This window comes from Ursus arctos, unplaced genomic scaffold (assembly GCF_023065955.2).
Source record: "Ursus arctos isolate Adak ecotype North America unplaced genomic scaffold, UrsArc2.0 scaffold_10, whole genome shotgun sequence".
NCBI lineage: Eukaryota > Metazoa > Chordata > Mammalia > Carnivora > Ursidae > Ursus > Ursus arctos.
In genome coordinates this window covers 77,683,570-77,703,028 of record NW_026622764.1, presented here as the reverse complement: position 1 = coordinate 77,703,028, position 19,459 = coordinate 77,683,570, and the positions used below count along the sequence as shown (strand labels likewise).

At 41.7% G+C, this 19,459-nt stretch overlaps 1 protein-coding gene across 2 annotated transcripts in view; it reads right to left on the bottom strand.

Moving 5' to 3' along the window:
- The window catches only part of CENPJ (centromere protein J), a 59,461-nt gene that overhangs the window by 20,393 nt on the left and 19,609 nt on the right, over positions 1-19,459 (bottom strand). For both annotated transcript variants that reach the window (XM_044381681.3, XM_057309865.1), the window contains 2 exons: positions 16,627-16,792; positions 2,199-2,441 (listed from right to left, as the gene is read on the bottom strand). In XM_044381681.3, coding sequence (XP_044237616.2) covers positions 2,199-2,441; positions 16,627-16,792 — 409 coding nt within the window. The remainder of the gene's footprint in view (positions 1-2,198; positions 2,442-16,626; positions 16,793-19,459) is intronic.

Genomic DNA, 19,459 nt, shown 5'->3' with positions numbered 1-19,459 from the left:
AGGAGGGAACTTCCCACCAGCAGGCACCACACATTGAGCCCAGGGTCCACACCTTCGACACTCTGCTACCAGGCAAATGCTGTCTGTGCTCCTGGACAAGTCCAGCCCCACCCTTCATTTCCTAAATCCCCTCTCCTCTCATTTATGAACATTGCTTCAACAATTCTCCCACCTTCTCCTGCATCAGTATTTTCCTCTTCACTGAATCAATCCTACCAATACACAAACACTTGTTAATTTTCCCATTAAAAAGAAAAAAAAAAAAAAACCCTTTCCTTTCAGCCACCACCCATCTCTTTACATTGACTGCAAAATCTCTCCACAAGGTTCTTGGACTCTAACACTTCTCCTCATTCTCTTTTATCCACTCAGGTTTTTATCTTCAACACATCCCTACCTGGTAAATCTAATGACTAATTCTCAGCCCTCATCTAATTTAGCAGCAGCCTTTGACACCGCTGGCCACTCTCTTCTCCAAGAAGTCCTTTCTTTTCTTGACTCTCAGGACACCGCACTGGCCTCCTTTACTCTATCCCCTGGTTAACCATTCTCCTCATCCCCCGTCTTCTCATCTTCCGGCTCAGTGTGTGGATCTCTTCACTACCCATACTTTCAGTGCTGGTGATCTCTGCTAGCCCAAAGATTCTGATGACCCCCAAACTTCTAGCTCCAACCTAACCTTCTCCTGATATGTGCGTAACTGCCCAGTTAACAACTCCACCTTTTCAAACTTCTCCTCCAAAGTTCTACTTCTCCACAGGCATTTCAAACTAACCCTGTCCAAACTTGAGATCCTAGATCCTAATATCCATACCCCCAAGAAATACATGCTCTCTTCTTGTTGTGTCTCACAATAACCAGAAACTCTATTATGCCAAAACACTACACTAAACTTGGAAACTATTCTTGACTCCTTCCTTGCTGTCACACCTCATATCCAGCTCATCAATAAATCCTGTCCATTTCTCAGCCCTCCACTGCTGCTCCCCCAGTCTTAAACTGCTGTTCTCTCTGGTGTGAATTACTCCAACGGTCTCCTAACTGGTGTTCCCAATTCTGTCTATACCCCTCCGCTCCCTTTTCAGTCTACAGTGGATAGAAGACAAAGTAAATTTAGTAAAACAAACGATTAAGTCAACTCCAATCACAGCCCTCCAAGAAACAATTAGCTTCTCAGAGGAAAAACCCAAGGGCTTACAGGAACGGATTAAGGCCTAATGAACTCTGCACCCAGCTCCCTCTGTGCCATCTCTGATTGCATCCCCTACATTCTCCCCAGTTAACTCTGCTCTAGCTCCACCAGCCTTAGGCCATGCTCACACTCAGGCCCACCAGGCAGAGAGCCTCCGGGCCTCAGGCTCCTCTGCGGGCTCTGCTCGCACCCAGGCTTATTTGCACCCCTTTATTATATTTACATTTAATATATAATAATTATATATATTTAAGTTAATATATTTAATAATGCGGGCCATTATTCAAATGTCACTTTCTCAGTAAGGCTTTCCTTGGCCATCCTGTCTAAAACAGCAATACCCCCCACAACAGTTGTCATCACCCTTTCCCCCTTTTTCTCCTTGGTTCTTGTCACTATGTCACACACCATATATTTTATTATTTATCTTATGTATAGACCTCCCACCACTAGAATATAAATTCCAAGAGGGCAAGGAAGTTTACCTATTTTGTTAATTGCTTTATTCCCAGTGCCCAGAATCAGTGTCTGGCACTATATCATAATTGTGAATAGAGATGAATGAAAGACCAATTATTTGATTCGAAAGGATCATATGCATGTGACTCACTGCAAAAAAAAAAAAACTTCACTTGGCCTGTTTTAACTAAGATTATCTGCCTATTGTGCTATAATTCTTTTAAAAGAATTCTAAAAATGAATCTGAAAACTGTCTGCATAGCAATCCCCAAAAGAATTTTTCAATTGTGGTAAAAAATACATTAAATTCACCATCGTAACGACTGTTAAGCGTACAGTTCAGTACAGTGCAGCCCTCACATTCATCCATCTCCAGCACTCTCTTCCTCTTGCAAAACTGAAACTCTGTCCCCATTAAACAGCAACTCCCCTATTCCCATCCCCTACCCCCAGCCCTGGCAACCACCCTCTACTTTTTGGCTCTATAAATTGGAGTGCTCAGATATTTAACATCTCCCTGACTTGACAAAACCGGCTCCAAACCTACCAAGGACCCATCTTTTTTTGTGGCGGTCACACAGGGACCCATCCTGATGCTGCTCTCAGTAACTTCTGCTTTCTTCCAGGCGTCTAGTCGGAATCTTTCCATCACTTTTATTTCTTCCCTGAGGTCTGTGTTCTCTCTGACCAACATTTCTATCTGGCTTCTAAGACGGCCATGTGTACTTGACCATTTTGCTTCCTTTCTTTTCAAATCTTCCTGTAAATCTGCTATCTGCTGTTTCAAAGCCTCTCAAAAAAAAAAAAAAAAATCCTAGGATTAAAACAATGCAATAGAAGAAAAGAGACACCCCAACAAAACAGAAGTACTGCCCCAGCACAGACAGCAGAAAAGGGAAGGCTTGGTCAATCACATTTCAAAAATATCAAGTTTTTCATGAAAGGAACTGGGGTTCAGATTAGAGCCTCACCTTATACCATCAACAAAACTGCTTCCAGAAGGAGGCAGGCACCACTTAGGAGTTCACTGCAATAACACTGCCATGAGGTAATAAAGGTCTATACTAAGCTATTAATTGAAATAGAAAGAAAGATAAATGGGGGATTATCTGGTAAAGAAAAAATTAATAGAAATTTATGACTAATTGAAGGAAGAGTTAAGATAAAGGGATGAATAAAAGATTCTAAGTCAAAACCATCAATCCTAAAAACAGATTCTACTTGGAATTCATGAAAAGAAACTGATTTTAAGAAAATGATTTGTGGGGCGCCTGGGTGGCTCAGTTGTTAAGCCTTCGGCTCAGGTCATGGTCTCAGGGTCCTGGGATCGAGCCCCGCATCAGGCTCCCTGCTCAGTGGGGAGCCTGCTTCTCCCTCTCCCGCTTCCCCTGCTTGTGTTCTCTCTCTGTCAAATAAATAAATAAAATCTTAAAAAAAAAAAAAAAATAATGGTTTATTTCAGATGCACTAAATGACATATGTGAAGAAACTCCTGGAAATGTCTAGAAGCAATTTGCAATTATACACACAAAAATCAAGATTAATGTCAGAACTAAGGAAAAATTAGTCACCTAACATGGCTTATGTGGGTGCAAGACATAGGGAGTGCCTGAGAGCTGAGGCAAGGAGCATGGGCGGAAGCAAGACCTCATTGCTCACCATTTGAGAACGTACCTGATGTGACTCTAAGGGCAGAGAGGAGCCTGAAGCAGCTCATTAATACACATGTAAAACTTGACGTCCATCCATCCTCATATAAGCCCCATGACTGCCAAAAAAGCAACCAGGTGACAGGAAGAGACTAGGGCTCAAAGAACCTCCCTTGAGGGGTGGTCACATCACAGGGAGCATGTACTCTGAGTTGGATGAGACCAAGGCTCAAATCCCAGTTCTGTGTCCTAAAAGCTCTTGAAACAAGATCATTAACCTCCCTAAACAACAGCCTCCCTATTTATAAAATTGTGGAGTATAACCAATAAATGAGCAGTTTCTCACTGGTGAGCACTGTTTATCATGTGGGCAAAGGGACTTATTAATACTAAAATGGTAACACATAAGTCTAAATAGGTTAAGAATTCAAAAGCAAATAAGCCAACAGAGAAAGACAAATACTGTAAGGTATCACTTATATTTGGAATCTTAGAGAAAAAAAGAAAAAAGCCAATTTCATAGAAACAATAGAATGGTGGTTGCCAGGGCTGAGGGAAAGGGAAATGGGAAGATGAAGGTCAAAGGATACAAACCCTCAGTTACAAGACGAATAAGTTCTGAGGAGCAGCATACAACATGGTGACTACAGTAATAATGCAGTGGTGTACACAGACAGCCATGTTGTTGCTGAGAGCAGAGTCTTCAGAATTCTCAGCACACACACCCACACAAAGCGTTAACTATGTAAGGTGATGGATGTGTTACCATCTTGATCTTGTTAATCATTCACAATGTATATTTATATAAAATCAGCACACTGTACATTTTAATTATATATGCTCATATTTTTCAATTATTCCTCAATAAGGTTAAAATATAATTCAACAGCAATTAATATTTATAAAATACCTACTATCAGGTACTGTTCTGGGTCCCTAGAATACAAAGAACAAAAAGACTGCAGGTATAGTTGTGCTGAAGGTAACAGACCCTACGGAGGAAAAGACAAGGTAAGCAGAAGAAAGCAGTGTTGCAGGGAAGGAGGTATATGTAGGGAAGGGAGGCTACAGTATTCAATATGGCAGGTCTCACTGAACAGAGACCTGAAGGAGGCTCAGAATGCGCCACGTGGATGTTCAGGGAAAAGCATTCCCAGGAGCACCAGTAAATACACCAGGGAAAGGTGGAGACACGGAGGAGGAGGTGGAGACACTGAGAAGTTGGTAGACACGGAGGAGGAGGAGGAGACGGCATGAAAAAGGTGAAAAAACACCAGATCATATAGAAACTTGAGGCCCATTGTAAGGACTGGGGCTCTTATTATAAGAAAAAAGTGGAGCCATTAAAGGGCCATGGGCAGAGAGGGGATGAGACCTGGCGTCTTCCCAGAAGAATCACTGGCTGCTACATGGTAAACAACAGATGGAAAAGACAAGGGCGGGAGCAGAGCTGTGGCAAGCCAGTCCTTTAACTCAGTGACGGCAACTCAAGTCTGGGTATGTTTTCTGACAGAACAGCATGCAGTGTGAGAGAAAGAAGAAAACAATCCTGGTTTTCTGGCCTGAGCATGTGGAAGGTCAGGGATGCTGCGACCTGAGATGGAGAAGGCTGGGGAAGGGAAATTCAGAAGTTCATTTGGAGACGTATAAAGGTGAAATACAGAGCAGCTAGTCAGATAGATCAGATGAGCACATCGAGCACGTCCAGCCAGGATTTAAATTTGGAAGTCTCTGGCATATAAATCTTTTTTTTTTTTTTTTTTTTTTTTTTTTTTTTTTTTTTTTTTATGCTGACTTTATTTATTAGAAATGGCCTTTTTTTTTTTTTTTTTTTTTTTTTTATTAATAATGATTTTTTATTATATTATGTTAGTCACCATACAGTACATCCCCGGTTTTCGATGTAAGGCTCGATGATTCATTAGTTGTGTATAACACCCAGTGCACCATGCAATATGTGCCCTCCTTACTACCCATCACCGGTCTATCCCATTCCCCCACCCCCCTCCCCTCTGTAGCCCTCAGTTTGTTTCTCATAGTCCATAGTCTCTCATGTTTCATTCCCCCTTCTGATTACCCCCCCTTTCTTTATCCCTTTCTTCCCCTACTGATCATTCTAGTTCTTATGTTCCATAGATGAGAGAAATCATATGATAGTTGTCTTTCTCTGCTTGACTTATTTCACTAAGCATTATCTCCTCCAGTGCCGTCCATGTTGTAGCAAATGTTGAGAACTCATTCTTTCTGATTGCTGAGTAATATTCCATTGTATATATGGACCACAACTTCTTAATCCAGTCATCTGTTGAAGGGCATCTCGGCTCCTTCCACGATTTAGCTATTGTGGACATTGCTGCTATGAACATTGGGGTGCATATGGCCCTTCTCTTCACTACGTCTGTATCTTTGGGGTAAACACCCAGTAGTGCAATGGCTGGATCATAGGGTAGCTCAATTTTTAACTTTTTAAGGGACCTCCACACGGTTTTCCAGAGTGGCTGTACCAACTTGCATTCCCACCAACAATGTAGGAGGGATCCCCTTTCTCCACATCCTCTCCAACAATTGTTGTTTCTTGCCTTGTCTATTTTTGTCTGGCATATAAATCTTAACGAAGGCATGAAACTAAAGAGATCTTCAAGGGTGGACAGAACCTCCTCCGTGCTGGGTGGCTTCCACCGTTAAGTTAAAGAGGAGGAAAAAACGGGAGTTAAGATGGCAGAGGAGTAGGAGACACCGTTTTCAGCCGGTCCTCCGAGTCGAGCTGGATAGGTACCAGACCAGCCTAAACAACCACGGAACCAGCCTGAGACGCAGGAAGACGCATCTGGATCTCTACAAATGAACATCTCCAGCGCTGAGTATTGAGGTACGAAGCAGGGAGCCATGAAACTGTGCACAGGTATCGGAAGATAAACGGAAGGGGGAGGGAGCCGCCGCGTTCGGGTGCCGGGAAGCGGTAGCCACTTGCACGGGAGAGCGGGCGGGCTCGCGGACGGCACCCGCAAAACAGCAGACTGAGACCGTGAGCCGGGTGCGCGCGCCACCAGGCATCTCGCAGAACACCGGAATCCCGGTGCGCTCACTGGATCCAGACTGAGACCGGGAGACCCGGGAGCGCGCGCGGGGCGGCTGGCGGCTGGCGGCGTTAGAAACACAAAGGACAGAGACACGCCGGCCCTGGAAGTGAGGGCTGGGACGCCGGGTGTGGGGAGCACATCCCGGGACGCTGCAGGGTTGAGCAGCACCAACAGAAACAGTTAAAGTGGCCAGAACACTAGTAGAGAACGGGCCGCAATCCTTCTGTTCCGTGACAGAGGCTGAAATTTGGCCGCTGCTGCTCTGACTCAGAAGAGGCACAGCAAACTGCCAGGGAAAGCCGCCAGGGAACAAAAGCCTGGAAATACCGGCTCAGGGAGTGCCCATCCGCATCCCCCCTCGCAGGGGACGCGGAGATTCTACCCAAACAGGGCTGCCTGAGTATCGGCGCGGCAGGCCCCTCCCCCAGAAGGCAGGCTGAAAAATCAAGAAGCCCACAACCCGGGCGCCTGGGTGGCGCAGTCATTGAGCACCTGTCTTCGGCTTAGGGCGTGATCCCGGCGTTCCGGAAAGGAGTCCCTCATCGGGCTCCTCCGCTGGGAGCCTGCTTCTTCCTCTCCCACTCCCCTGCTTCTGTTCCCTCTCTCGCTGGTTGACTGCCACATAAATAAATAAATAAAATCTTTAAAGAAGAAGCCCACATCCCTAAGATCCCTATAAAACAAGGGGCACGGCCTGGGACCCAGTCAATAATTTGGGCTCTGGAAACCCCGCAACCTCTCTTCATCAGAATGACAAGAAGGAGAAGCCCCCCCCAGCAAAGAAAAGACAGTGAGTCTGTGGCCTCTGCCACAGAAATAATGGATATGGATGTAACCAAATTATCAGAAATGGAATTCAGAGTAACGATGGTCAAAATGATGAGTAGAATTGAAAAAACTATTAACGAAAAGGTTACTGAGAATATAGAATCCCTAAGGACAGAAATGAGAGCGAATCTGACAGAAATTAAAAACTCTATGAGCCAAATGCAGGCAAAACTAGGGGCTCTGACGGCCAGGGTCGCAGAAGCAGAGGAACGGATTAGTGAATTGGAGGATGAGTTAATAGAGGAAAAAATGAAAATAGAAGATGGTCTTAAAAAAATCCACGCCCACGAATGTAGGTTACGGGAGATTACTGACTCAATGAAACGATCCAATGTTAGAATCATCGGCATCCCCGAGGGGGTGGAGAAAAACAGAGGTCTAGAAGAGATATTTGAACAAATTGTAGCTGAAAACTTCCCTAATCTAGCGAGGGAAACAAACATTCGTGTCCAAGAGGCAGAGAGGACCCCTCCCAAGCTCAACCACGACAAACCTACGCCACGTCACGTCATAGTGCATTTCGCAAATATTAGATCCAAGGATTCAGTATTGAAAGCGGCCAGGGCAAAGAAATTTCTCACGTACCAAGGCAAAAGCATCAGAATTACGTCAGACCTGTCTACACAGACCTGGAATGAGAGAAAGGGTTGGGGGAGCATATTTAAAGCTCTTTCAGAGAAAAACATGCAGCCAAGGATCCTTTATCCAGCAAGGCTGTCATTCAGAATTGATGGAGAAATAAAGACATTTCAGAATCGCCAGTCACTAACCAATTTTGTAACCACGAAACCAGCCCTACAGGAGATATTACGGGGGGTTCTATAAAAGTAAAAAGGCCCCAAGAGTGATACAGAACAGAAAGTCACAGCCAATACGAACAAAGACTTTACTGGCAACATGGCAACATTAAAATCATATCTCTCAGTAATCAGTCTTAATGTAAATGGTTTGAACCATCCCATAAAACGCCACAGGGTTGCAGATTGGATAAAAAGAAATGACCCATCCATTTGCTGTGTACAAGAGACTCATTTCAAACCCAAAGATGCATTCAGACTGAGAGTAAGGGGATGGAGTACCATCTTTCACGCAAATGGACCTCAAAAGAAAGCTGGGGTAGCAATTCTCATATCAGATAAATTGGATTTTAAACTACAGACTATAGTTAGAGACGCAGAAGGGCACTATATTATTCTTAAGGGAAGTATTCAACAAGTGCATATGACAATTATAAATATATATGCCCCCAACAGGGAGCAGCAAGATACACAAGCCAACTCTTAACCAGAATAAAGAGACATATAAATAAAAATACATTAATAGTAGGGGACCTCAACACTCCACTCTCAGAAATAGACAGAACACCCTGGCAAACACTAAGCAAGGAATCAAAGGCTTTGAATGCCATACTCGACGAGTTGGACCTCATAGATATATATAGAACACTACACCCCAGAACCAAAGAATACTCATTCTATTCTAATGCCCATGGAACATTCTCAAGAATAGACCATGTTCTGGGACACAAAACAGGTCTCAACCGATACCAAAAGATTGAAATTATCCCCTGCATATTCTCAGACCACAACGCTCTGAAATTGGAACTCAACCACAAGGAAAAATTTGGAAGAAACTCAAACACTTGGAGACTAAGAACCATCCTGCTCAGGAATGACTCGATAAACCAGGAAATCAAAAATCAAATTAAACAATTTATGGAGACCAATGAGAATGAAAATACAACAGTCCAAAACCTATGAGATACTGCAAAGGCAGTCCTAAGGGGGAAATACATAGCCATCCAAGCCTCACTCAAAAGAATAGGAAAATCTAAAAAGCAGTTTTTATATTCTCACCTCAAGAAGCTGGAACAGCAACAGAGGGACAGGCCTAATCCACGCACGAGGAAGCAGTTGACCAAAATTAGAGCTGAAATCAATCAAGCAGAAACCAGAAGTACAGTAGAGCAGATCAACAGGACTAGAAGCTGGTTCTTTGAGAGAATCAATAAAATTGACAGACCACTGGCAAGACTTATCGAAAAGAAAAGAGAAAGGACCCAGATTATTAAAATTATGAATGAAAAAGGAGAGGTCACGACGAGCACCATTGAAATTGGAAGGATTATTAGAAATTTTTATCAACGGCTATATGCCAATAAACTAAGCAATCTGGAAGAGATGGAATCCTTCCTGGAAACCTATAAACTACCAAGATTAAAACCGGAAGAAATTGATTCCTTAAACAGGCCAATTAATTATGAAGAAATTGAGTCAGTGATAAACAACCTTCCAAATAACAAAACTCCAGGCCCGGACGGTTTTCCTGGGGAATTCTACCAAACATTCAAAGAAGAAATAATACCTATTCTCCTAAAGCTATTTCAAAAAATAGAAACAGAAGGAAAGCTACCAAACTCATTCTATGAGGCCAATATTACCTTGATCCCCAAACCAGGCAAAGACCCCATCAAAAAGGAGAATTACAGACCGATTTCCCTAATGAATATGGACGCCAAAATCCTCAACAAGATACTTGCTAATAGAATCCAACAGTACATTAAAAGGATTATCCATCGTGATCAAGTGGGATTCATACCTGGGATGCAAGCGTGGTTCAATATTCGCAAATCAATCAGCGTGATACATCATATCAACAAGAAAAGACTCAGGAACCATATGATCCTCTCAATCGATGCCGAAAAAGCATTTGACAAAATGCAGCATCCTTTCCTGATTAAAACCCTTCAGAGTGTAGGAATAGAAGGTACATTTCTCAATCTCATAAAAGCCATCTATGAAAAGCCTACTGCAAATATTATTCTCAATGGGGAAAAGCTGGAAGCCTTTCCCTTAAGATCAGGAACTCGACAAGGATGCCCACTCTCGCCACTATTATTCAACATAGTACTAGAAGTCCTTGCAACAGCAATCAGACGACAAAAAGGGATCAAAGGTATTCAAATTGGCAAAGAAGAAGTCAAAATGTCTCTCTTTGCAGATGACATGATACTCCAAATGGAAAACCCAAAAGAAGCCACTCCCAAACTATTAGAAGTTATAGAGCAATTCAGTAACGTGGCACGATACAAAATAAATGCTCAGAAATCAGTTGCATTTCTATACACGAATAACGAGACCGAAGAAAGAGAAATTAGGGAATCCATCCCATTTACAATAGCACCAAAAACCATACGTTACCTTGGAATTAACTTAACCAGAGACGTAAAGGACCTATATTCTAGAAACTATAAATCACTCTTGAAAGACATTGAGGAAGACATAAAAAGATGGAAAGATATTCCATGCTCATGGATCGGAAGAATTAACATAGTTAAAATGTCCATGCTACCCAGAGCAATCTACACTTTCAATGCTATCCCGATCAAAATACCAAGGACATTTTTCAAAGAACTGGAACAAATAGTCCTTAAATTTGTATGGAAACAGAAAAGGCCCCGAATCTCCAAGGAACTGCTGAAAAGCTGGGGGCATCACAATGCCGGATTTCGAGCTGTACTACAAAGCTGTGATCACAAAGACAGCATGGTACTGGCACAAAAGCAGACACATAGACCAATGGAACAGAATAGAGAGCCCAGAAATGGACCCTCGGCTCTTTGGGCAACTAATATTTGATAAAGCAGGAAAAAACATCCGGTGGGAAAAAGACAGTCTCTTCAATAAATGGTGCTGGGAAAATTGGACAGCTACATGCAAAAGAATGAAACTTGACCACTATCTCACACCATACACAAAAATAAACTCCAAATGGATGAAAGACCTCGATGTGAGACAGGAATCCATCAAAATTGTAGAGGAGAACATAGGCAACAACCTCTACGACATCGGCCAAAGCAGCCTTTTTCATGACACATCCCCAAAGGCAAGAGAAACAAAAGATAAAATGAATTTATGGGACTACATCAAGATTAAAAGTTTCTGCACAGCCAAGGAAACAGTCAGAAAAACTAAGAGGCAGCCCACGGAATGGGACAAGATATTTGCAAATGACACTACAGATAAAGGACTGGTATCCAAGATCTACAAAGAACTTCTCAAACTCAGTACACGAGAAACAAATAAACAAATCAAAAAATGGGCCGAAGATATGAACAGACACTTTTCCAATGAAGACATACAAATGGCTAACAGACACATGAAAAAATGTTCAAAATCATTAGCCATCAAGGAAATTCAAATCAAAACCACACTGAGATACCACCTTACACCAGTCAGAATGGCAAAAATAGACAAGGCAAGAAACAACAATTGTTGGAGAGGATGTGGAGAAAGGGGATCCCTCCTACATTGTTGGTGGGAATGCAAGTTGGTACAGCCACTCTGGAAAACAGTGTGGAGGTTCCTTAAAAAGTTAAAAATTGAGCTACCCTATGATCCAGCCATTGCACTACTGGGTATTTACCCCAAAGATACAGACGTAGTGAAGAGAAGGGCCATATGCACCCCAATGTTCATAGCAGCAATGTCCACAATAGCTAAATTGTGGAAGGAGCCGAGATGCCCTTCAACAGATGACCGGATTAAGAAGTTGTGGTCCAGGGGCGCCTGGGTGGCACAGCGGTTAAGCGCCTGCCTTCGGCTCAGGGCGTGATCCCAGCGTTGTGGGATCGAGCCCCACATCAGGCTCCTCCGCTATGAGCCTGCTTCTTCCTCTCCCACTCCCCCTGCTTGTGTTCCCTCTGTCCCTGGCTGTCTCTATCTCTGTTAAATAAATAAATAAAATCTTTAAAAAAAAAAAAAAAAAAAAAGAAGTTGTGGTCCATATATACAATGGAATATTACTCAGCTATCAGAAAGAACGAGTTCTCAACATTTGCTACAACATGGACGGCACTAGAGGAGATAATGCTAAGTGAAATAAGTCAAGCAGAGAAAGACAACTATCATATGATTTCTCTCATCTATGGAACATAAGAACTAGGATGATCGGTAGGGGAAGAAAGGGATAAAGAAAGGAGGGGTAATCAGAAGGGGGAATGAAACATGAGAGACTATGGACTATGAGAAACAAACTGAGGGCTTCAGAGGGGAGGGGGTGGGGGAATGGGATAGACTGGTGATGGGTAGTAAGGAGGGCACATATTGCATGGTGCAGTGGGTGTTATACACAACTAATGAATCATCGAGCCTTACATCGGAAACCAGGGATGTACTGTATGGTGACTAACATAATATAATAAAAAATCATTAAAAAAATAATAATAAAATAAATAAATAAATAAAAATAAAAAAAGAGGAGGAAAAAGCGAAAGAGGATGAGGCAAGGCACCAGCCAGGTAAGGGGAAAACCCAGAGCACCAGGTACCCTGCGAGTCAAACGAATGAAAGCTCTGATGAGGAGTCGTGTGCTGCTGACAGCCAAGTCACAGGAGGACTGAGAGATCCCCATCAGGGGGAGGCTGGGGACCACAACAGGGGTAGTTTCAGAGCAGTAGTGTGGACAGAAGCATGTGTACACAAAACAGGAGCTGAGATGGGAGACAGTGAAAGAGACAACACTTTCAAGGAGTTTTGCTACAAAGAAACAAAGAAACAGGGTTGTGCCTGAAGGAGTATGGGGGCAAGAGAGATTTTAAGAAGTAACAGCAAGTGTGTACACTGATGGCAAGATTCAGTAGTGTGGAAAATGGGTGGTGTTAGAGAAACAAGAAATGCTGGAGCTGGGCTGCAGGTGGTGAAGGGACCTGGTATGTAAGCAGGGCTTCCCCATAAGCACGGAGAGTTCATCTAAGGAACAGAGGCAGAGCACACAGGCAGGCAAGACCAAGTTCTCAGCCATGTAGAAAGCAGGGTCTTCAGAGGGGAGTGAGCCACAGAGTGGGAAGTTTGGGAAGGTGTATGTGGGGGGGGGGTATGGAATGGAAGAGTGGGAGAGAAGGTAAAATACAAACAATACAGGCCCACTCACGGTTCGTGCTCATGACTTTAAAATGAGCCTGTTCTCCATTAAATTTTTCTTCCAGTTAAACTAAGCGTTACGGGCACAAAGATGAAGTAGTCAGGAAATGCCAGGCCTATAGTCTTGCCAACAAAATACGATGACTTGAGAAAAGGGAGTAAAGAGTACACTTATAGAAATGATTAGAGTGACTAACTCTGGGGTTTAAGGATATAAGAAGGTGAGGAAAACCAATGAATTGGAAGGTCCTAATGGAAGTGACAAATATTAATATGCTTGGTCACAAAGGGTTAGAAAATAGGATTTAAAGTAACAGCTAGAATGAATATGTGTCAAGAAGAGAAAGAGAAAGGGTCAGGATAAAAAAGATATGCAGAAGATAAAGCCAAAAGAAATTATTATTGATGGAATGTGAAGGTGGAAAAGGTTTAGACCTCTTTTTTATCCCAAGTGTGAATGGGTAAAAAGTCAGAAGAAAAGGCAGATTTAGCAGGAACAGGGTAAGTTAAGTTTGAAACATCCAAACAGAGCTAACCAGCTCACTACATAGCACCTCAAAAATCTTGGACCCTCAAATATTTTCTGAATGAAGAAACAGATACACAGGTTGGTAAGTCAGCAGGGATCTGACTGAACATCAGTGTGTAAACGGTCAATGAAAACTCACTGTATGAATATTAGAATAAAGTTACATGATTAAGCTAAAGAATCAGTGTGAACTCATGACCTCAGAAAGACATCACCCTTCCCCAGCAGGGCCACTCCAACAGGCACCAATAGCAAGGACACCACCACAGCTGACTGCCAATCCTCAGATGACTCCCTAGCAGTAAGATAAGAAATAGGGCTCCTTAGAGAATGCTGATTTCAGATCTGGGGTAGGATGAAGAAAAACAAAAGCAAAAAACCAGGTTATCTGAAATAACCAGTTGTCAGAGAAAGCAGGGATAATTTCCAATATCTAAGGGCAATGGCAAAGCTGAAGGATAAGAAAGCTGATGTACCTACAGGGCTCCCACTGGCCAAACTGGGGCCACTTGATTATCAAAAGGAAATTTTGTAATTAATTAGAGTAACTTGAGTCTGTAAAAGGCTATAAATCAATAACGATAAATGTAAATTCCAAGAGGACAGAAATACCTTCTTCATCAACAATTCCCCAGTGCTCATTATAAAGGGTTCTCAAATCAAAGTGTTGACAGAATGAACACCCAAAAGAAGAGAGTTAATAGTTTTAAAAACAACTGTAGGGGCGCCTGGGTGGCACAGCGGTTAGGCGTCTGCCTTTGGCTCAGGGCGTGATCCTGGCGTTGTGGGATCGAGCCCCACATCAGGCTCCTCCGCTATGAGCCTGCTTCTTCCTCTCCCACTCCACCTGCTTGTGGTTCCCTCTCTCGCTGGCTGTCTCTATCTCTGTCAAATAAATAAATAAAATCTTTAAAAAAATAAAAAATAATAAAAAAATAAATAAAAACAACTGTAATATAAAAGAAGGTTGAATATACCATCTCTATTCTTTTAATGATTTAGTAAGTAGAAGAGTACCAATAAATATAGGTTTGTTTTCTATTAAGTTTTTAAAGTAGTATTTGCATAGTGTAGAAAAGGGAAAGTGTAACAAAAACAGAAAGAAATAATGAATACCCATGGTCACACACAATAATCAAGTCTGAAAAGGGTCTAAATGCTTAAGTCAATACTATCAAAGTAGAAAGAGCATTCAGGAATGAGTTCTAAAACTATGAAATAGACTGTTACTGTCTAATGTAGTAGATCCAATAAACTAAGTATTAACCAAAACATAACATGCTTCCTCCCACAAAAATAAATAAATAGAATTAAAGACCCTATTCGACATGGCACGTGATAATTTAAGCTTTAAGTATGCAGATGAGCTTGCTAAGGATGATATACTGTATAAGAGGGGAGAAAGCAGAGGCTGGAAATACTAGTATTTACCTTTTCTTTTTTTTTTTTTTTTAAGTAGGCTCCACACCCAGTATGGAGCCCAACGCAGGGCTTGAACTCACAACCCTGAGATCAAGACCTGAGCTGAGAACAAGAATTGGACGCTTAACCAACTGAGCCATCCAGGCACCCCAAAAACATTAGTATCTAAAATATGGAAGAGTCTACATTTTATGCCATAAGCAATGGAGAGCCATTTAAAATTTGTTTGATAAACTACAGTTTTACTTGCTTTTTTTTTTTTTTAAAGATTTTATTTATTTATTTATTTATTTATTTATTTATTTATTTGAGAGAGAGAAAAGAGAGGGAGTGAGTGAGAGAGAGCAGGAGCAAGGGGAAGGGTCAGAGACAGAGGGAGAAGCAGACTCCCCGCTGAGCAAGGAGCCCGACATAGGGCTCAATCCCAGGACTCCAGGATCATGACCTGAGCCAAAGGCAGACAGATGCTTAACCGACTGAGCCACCCAGCCACCCCTGAAGTATTACCTGTAATGAAGTTCAGCATGTCCATGTTTTCTTTATACTAGTTCTCCGTGTCCTCTCTTAGAAATATTTGCATATGCCAATGTCACAAATATATTCACCTACGGTTTTTTCTAGAAAGTTTACAGTTTTAACTAGAAATGCATTAGTTATTTTTATGTATTTATTTTAGAGATTTATTCTTATTTTAGAGAGAGAGTGAAAGAGAACATGGGGGGAGGGGTAGAGGGAGATGGAGAGAGAAACTGGAGCAGATTTCATGCAAAGTACAGAGCCTGATGTGGGGCTCAATCTCAGGACCTGATCCAAAACCAAGAGTCGGGATGCTTAACCAACTGAGCCACCCAGGTGCCCCTGCAGTAGTTATTTTTAACTACTACATTCCTCTGATTATGGCCATTCTAACTTTGAAATGAACAGGACTGATTATCTGGCTTATCAATTGATAAATTTTAAAATTAAACATCCAGTTAGTATAGGGGCCTTAAATTTGTATAAATGAATAGAAGTAACAGTATTTGGTGTAAGGGGTGTCAATCAGATCAACACAACATGATGCTGGTGAATTTCCAACTCTTGGCTTATTAATTATCCATTGCGCATTACTGTAGCCTTTTTTTTTTCTTTTTGGAAGCCTTTAGTAAGAAAGGAACTGATATATTTTACTCTTTAAAAGTCAGACTACAAAAAATGTTCCTAGTGCAGTCTCAGACAGATTACTTATTGAGTCAATGGATGATTAATATATTGATACCCAGGGGCCCCTGGGTGGCTCAGCTGGTTAAGCATCTGACTCTGGATTTCAGCTCAGATCATGTTCTCGAGGTCCTGAAATCGAGGCCCAAGTTGGGCTCCACACTCAGCAGGGAGTCTGCTTAAGGAATCTCGTCCTCTCCCTCTGCTCCTCTCTCTGCTCTCAAATAAATAAATAAATTTTCTTTAAAAATGTTTTTCTCTTTGACATATCATATAACTCTTGAGATTCTTATAAAATTGTCATCCTTACTAACTTACATAAGTATAACACAAAGAACTGGCATACCTGTATTTCTTCACGTTCTTTTTTATCCGGAAAAGTTCTCACAACTGTAGTATACTTTTCAAAAACTTTGCGTTCCTTTTGTAGCTTCCTCATTTCCTCCTTTTTCAACTCTTCTATTCGAGCCAATTCTTTTGCTTTCTGTTGTTCAAAGTCTGTAATTTCTTTCCTAAAATGACCAAACCATGTTATCATTTAAAGGGAGAATCTTAATCCACATGTGGTACAAAATGGAACATCAGTGACAGCCTGGAATGGAGGAGCTGCTTGTCTTGCTGAATCCATCTTCAACCCACAGTACTGAAATAACTGTCAGTTAACTCCATAAAGCATTCTTCCAACAAATATTCATTGAGCACCTACTATGAATCAAGCACTACCCTCGATACTGGAGAAACCACGTGAAAAAAACAAACATCCTTACTCCCCTGGAACTTCTAATTCTAATGGAAGAGACAGACAATAACAAGACAAAAAATATATATAGCACGTTAGAAGGCAAAAAAATAATGCAAGAAATGAGGGTGGGAACTATCAAGACGACTGAAATTATGGATGGGGTATTTTGCTGAGATAATATTTTAAGTAAAATCGGAAGGAACTTAGAGAACAGCCATAAAGATATCTGGACAAAACAGCTCAGAAAGGGGGAACACCACATGCAAAAGCCCTGAGGTAGGAATATGCCTGATGCAGTCAGAGATCAGCCAGGAGGCCTGGATGGATAAAACAAGGAGCATGAGACAGAAAAGTAGGAAAAAGTGTCAAAAAACAAATAAATCAAAAATGGGCAGAAGATATGAAAGACACTTTTCCAATGAAGACATACAAATGGCTAACAGACACATGAAAAAATGTTCAAAATCATTAGCCATCAGGGAAATTCAAATCAAAACCACACTAAGATACCACCTTACGCCAGTTAGAATGGCAAAAATTGACAAGGCAAGAAACAACAATTGCTGGAGAGGATGTGGAGAAAGGGGATCCCTCCTACATTGTTGGTGGGAATGCAAGTTGGTACAGCCACTCTGTAAAACAGTGTGGAGGTCCCTTAAAAAGTTAAAAATTGAGCTACCCTATGACGTGGCCATTGCACTACTGGGTGTTTACCCCAAAGATACAGACGTAGTGAAGAGAAGGGCCATATGCACCCCAATGTTCATAACAGCATTGTCCACAATAGCTAAATCGTGGAAGGAGCCGAGATGCCCTTCAACAGATGACTGGATTAAGAAGTTGTGGTCCATATATACACTGGAATATTACTCAGCTGTCAGAATCAATGAATTCTCAACATTTGCTGCAACATGGACGGCACTGGAGGAGATAATGCTAAGTGAAATAAGTCAAGCAGAGAAAGACAATTATCATATGATTTCTCTCATCTATGGAACATAAGAACTAGGATGATCGGTAGGAGAAGAAAGGGATAAAGAAAGGGGGGGTAATCAGAAGGGGGAATGAAACATGAGAGACTATGGACTATGAGAAACAAACTGAGGGCCTCAGAGGGGAGGGGGGGTGGGGGAATGGGATAGACCGGTGATGGGTATTAAGGAGGGCACATATTGCATGGTGCACTGGGTGTTATACGCAACTAATGAATCATCGAACTTTACATCGGAAACCGGGGATGTACCGTATGGTGACTAACATAATATAATAAAAAAATATTTAAAAAAATAAATAAATGGGGCGCCTGGGTGGCACAGCGGTTAAGCGTCTGCCTTCGGCTCAGGGCGTGATCCTGGCGTTATGGGATCGAGCCCCACATCAGGCTCCTCCGCTATGAGCCTGCTTCTTCCTCTCCCACTCCCCCTGCTTGTGTTCCCTCTCTCGCCGACTGTCTCTATCTCTGTCGAATAAATAAATAAAATCTTAAAAATAAATAAATAAATAAATAAAGCAGCTCAGCAAACCACAAGAGAACACAGATAAACAACTCAACAAAATCAGGAAAATAAGATATGAAAGAAAACAGTTCAACAAAGAGACAGAAATCATTTTAAAAAACACAAACAATTACTTAAAACTAATTAAATAAAACTTAAAAAAAAGGTGGGGGGGGAACCTGGCTGGCTCAGTCCGTGGAGCATGTGACTCTTAATCTCAGCTTTCATGAATTTGAGTCCCATGTGGGGTGTAGAGATTACTTAAAAATAAATAAATAAAACTTAAAAACCAGAAATTCTAGAGCTAAAGAATACAATGAATGAAGTGAAAAAATACAATAGAGAGCTTCAACAACAGATTTAGCCAAGCAGAAGAAAGAACCTGTGAACTCAAAGACAGTTAATTTGAGGTTAGTCAGAGGAAAAAAAGAAAAAGAAAAAGAATGAACAAGAGTGAAGAAAGCCATGAGATCTATGGGACACTACAAAAGAACCAATACACTCATATGGAAGTCTCAGAAGGAAAAAACACACAAAATCAACAAACCCCTACTAGATCTAAGAAAGAGAGAAAACTCAAATAAAATCATAAAGGAAAGAGGACACATTACAATAGAAACCCCAGAAATGAAAAGGATCATATTATGAGCAATTATATCCCCAAAACTGGATAATCTAGAAGAAACAGATAAATTCCTAGAAATATACAACCTACCAAAACTGAATCTAGACCAATAAAAAGGAAATTGAATCACTAATCAAAAGCTTCCCAAGAGGGAATGAAACATGAGAGACTATGGACTATGAGAAACAAACTGAGGGCTACAGAGGGGAGGGGGGTGGGGGAATGGGATAGACCGGTGATGGGTAGTAAGGAGGGCACATATTGCATGGTGCACTGGGTGTTATACACAACTAATGAATCATCGAGCCTTACATCG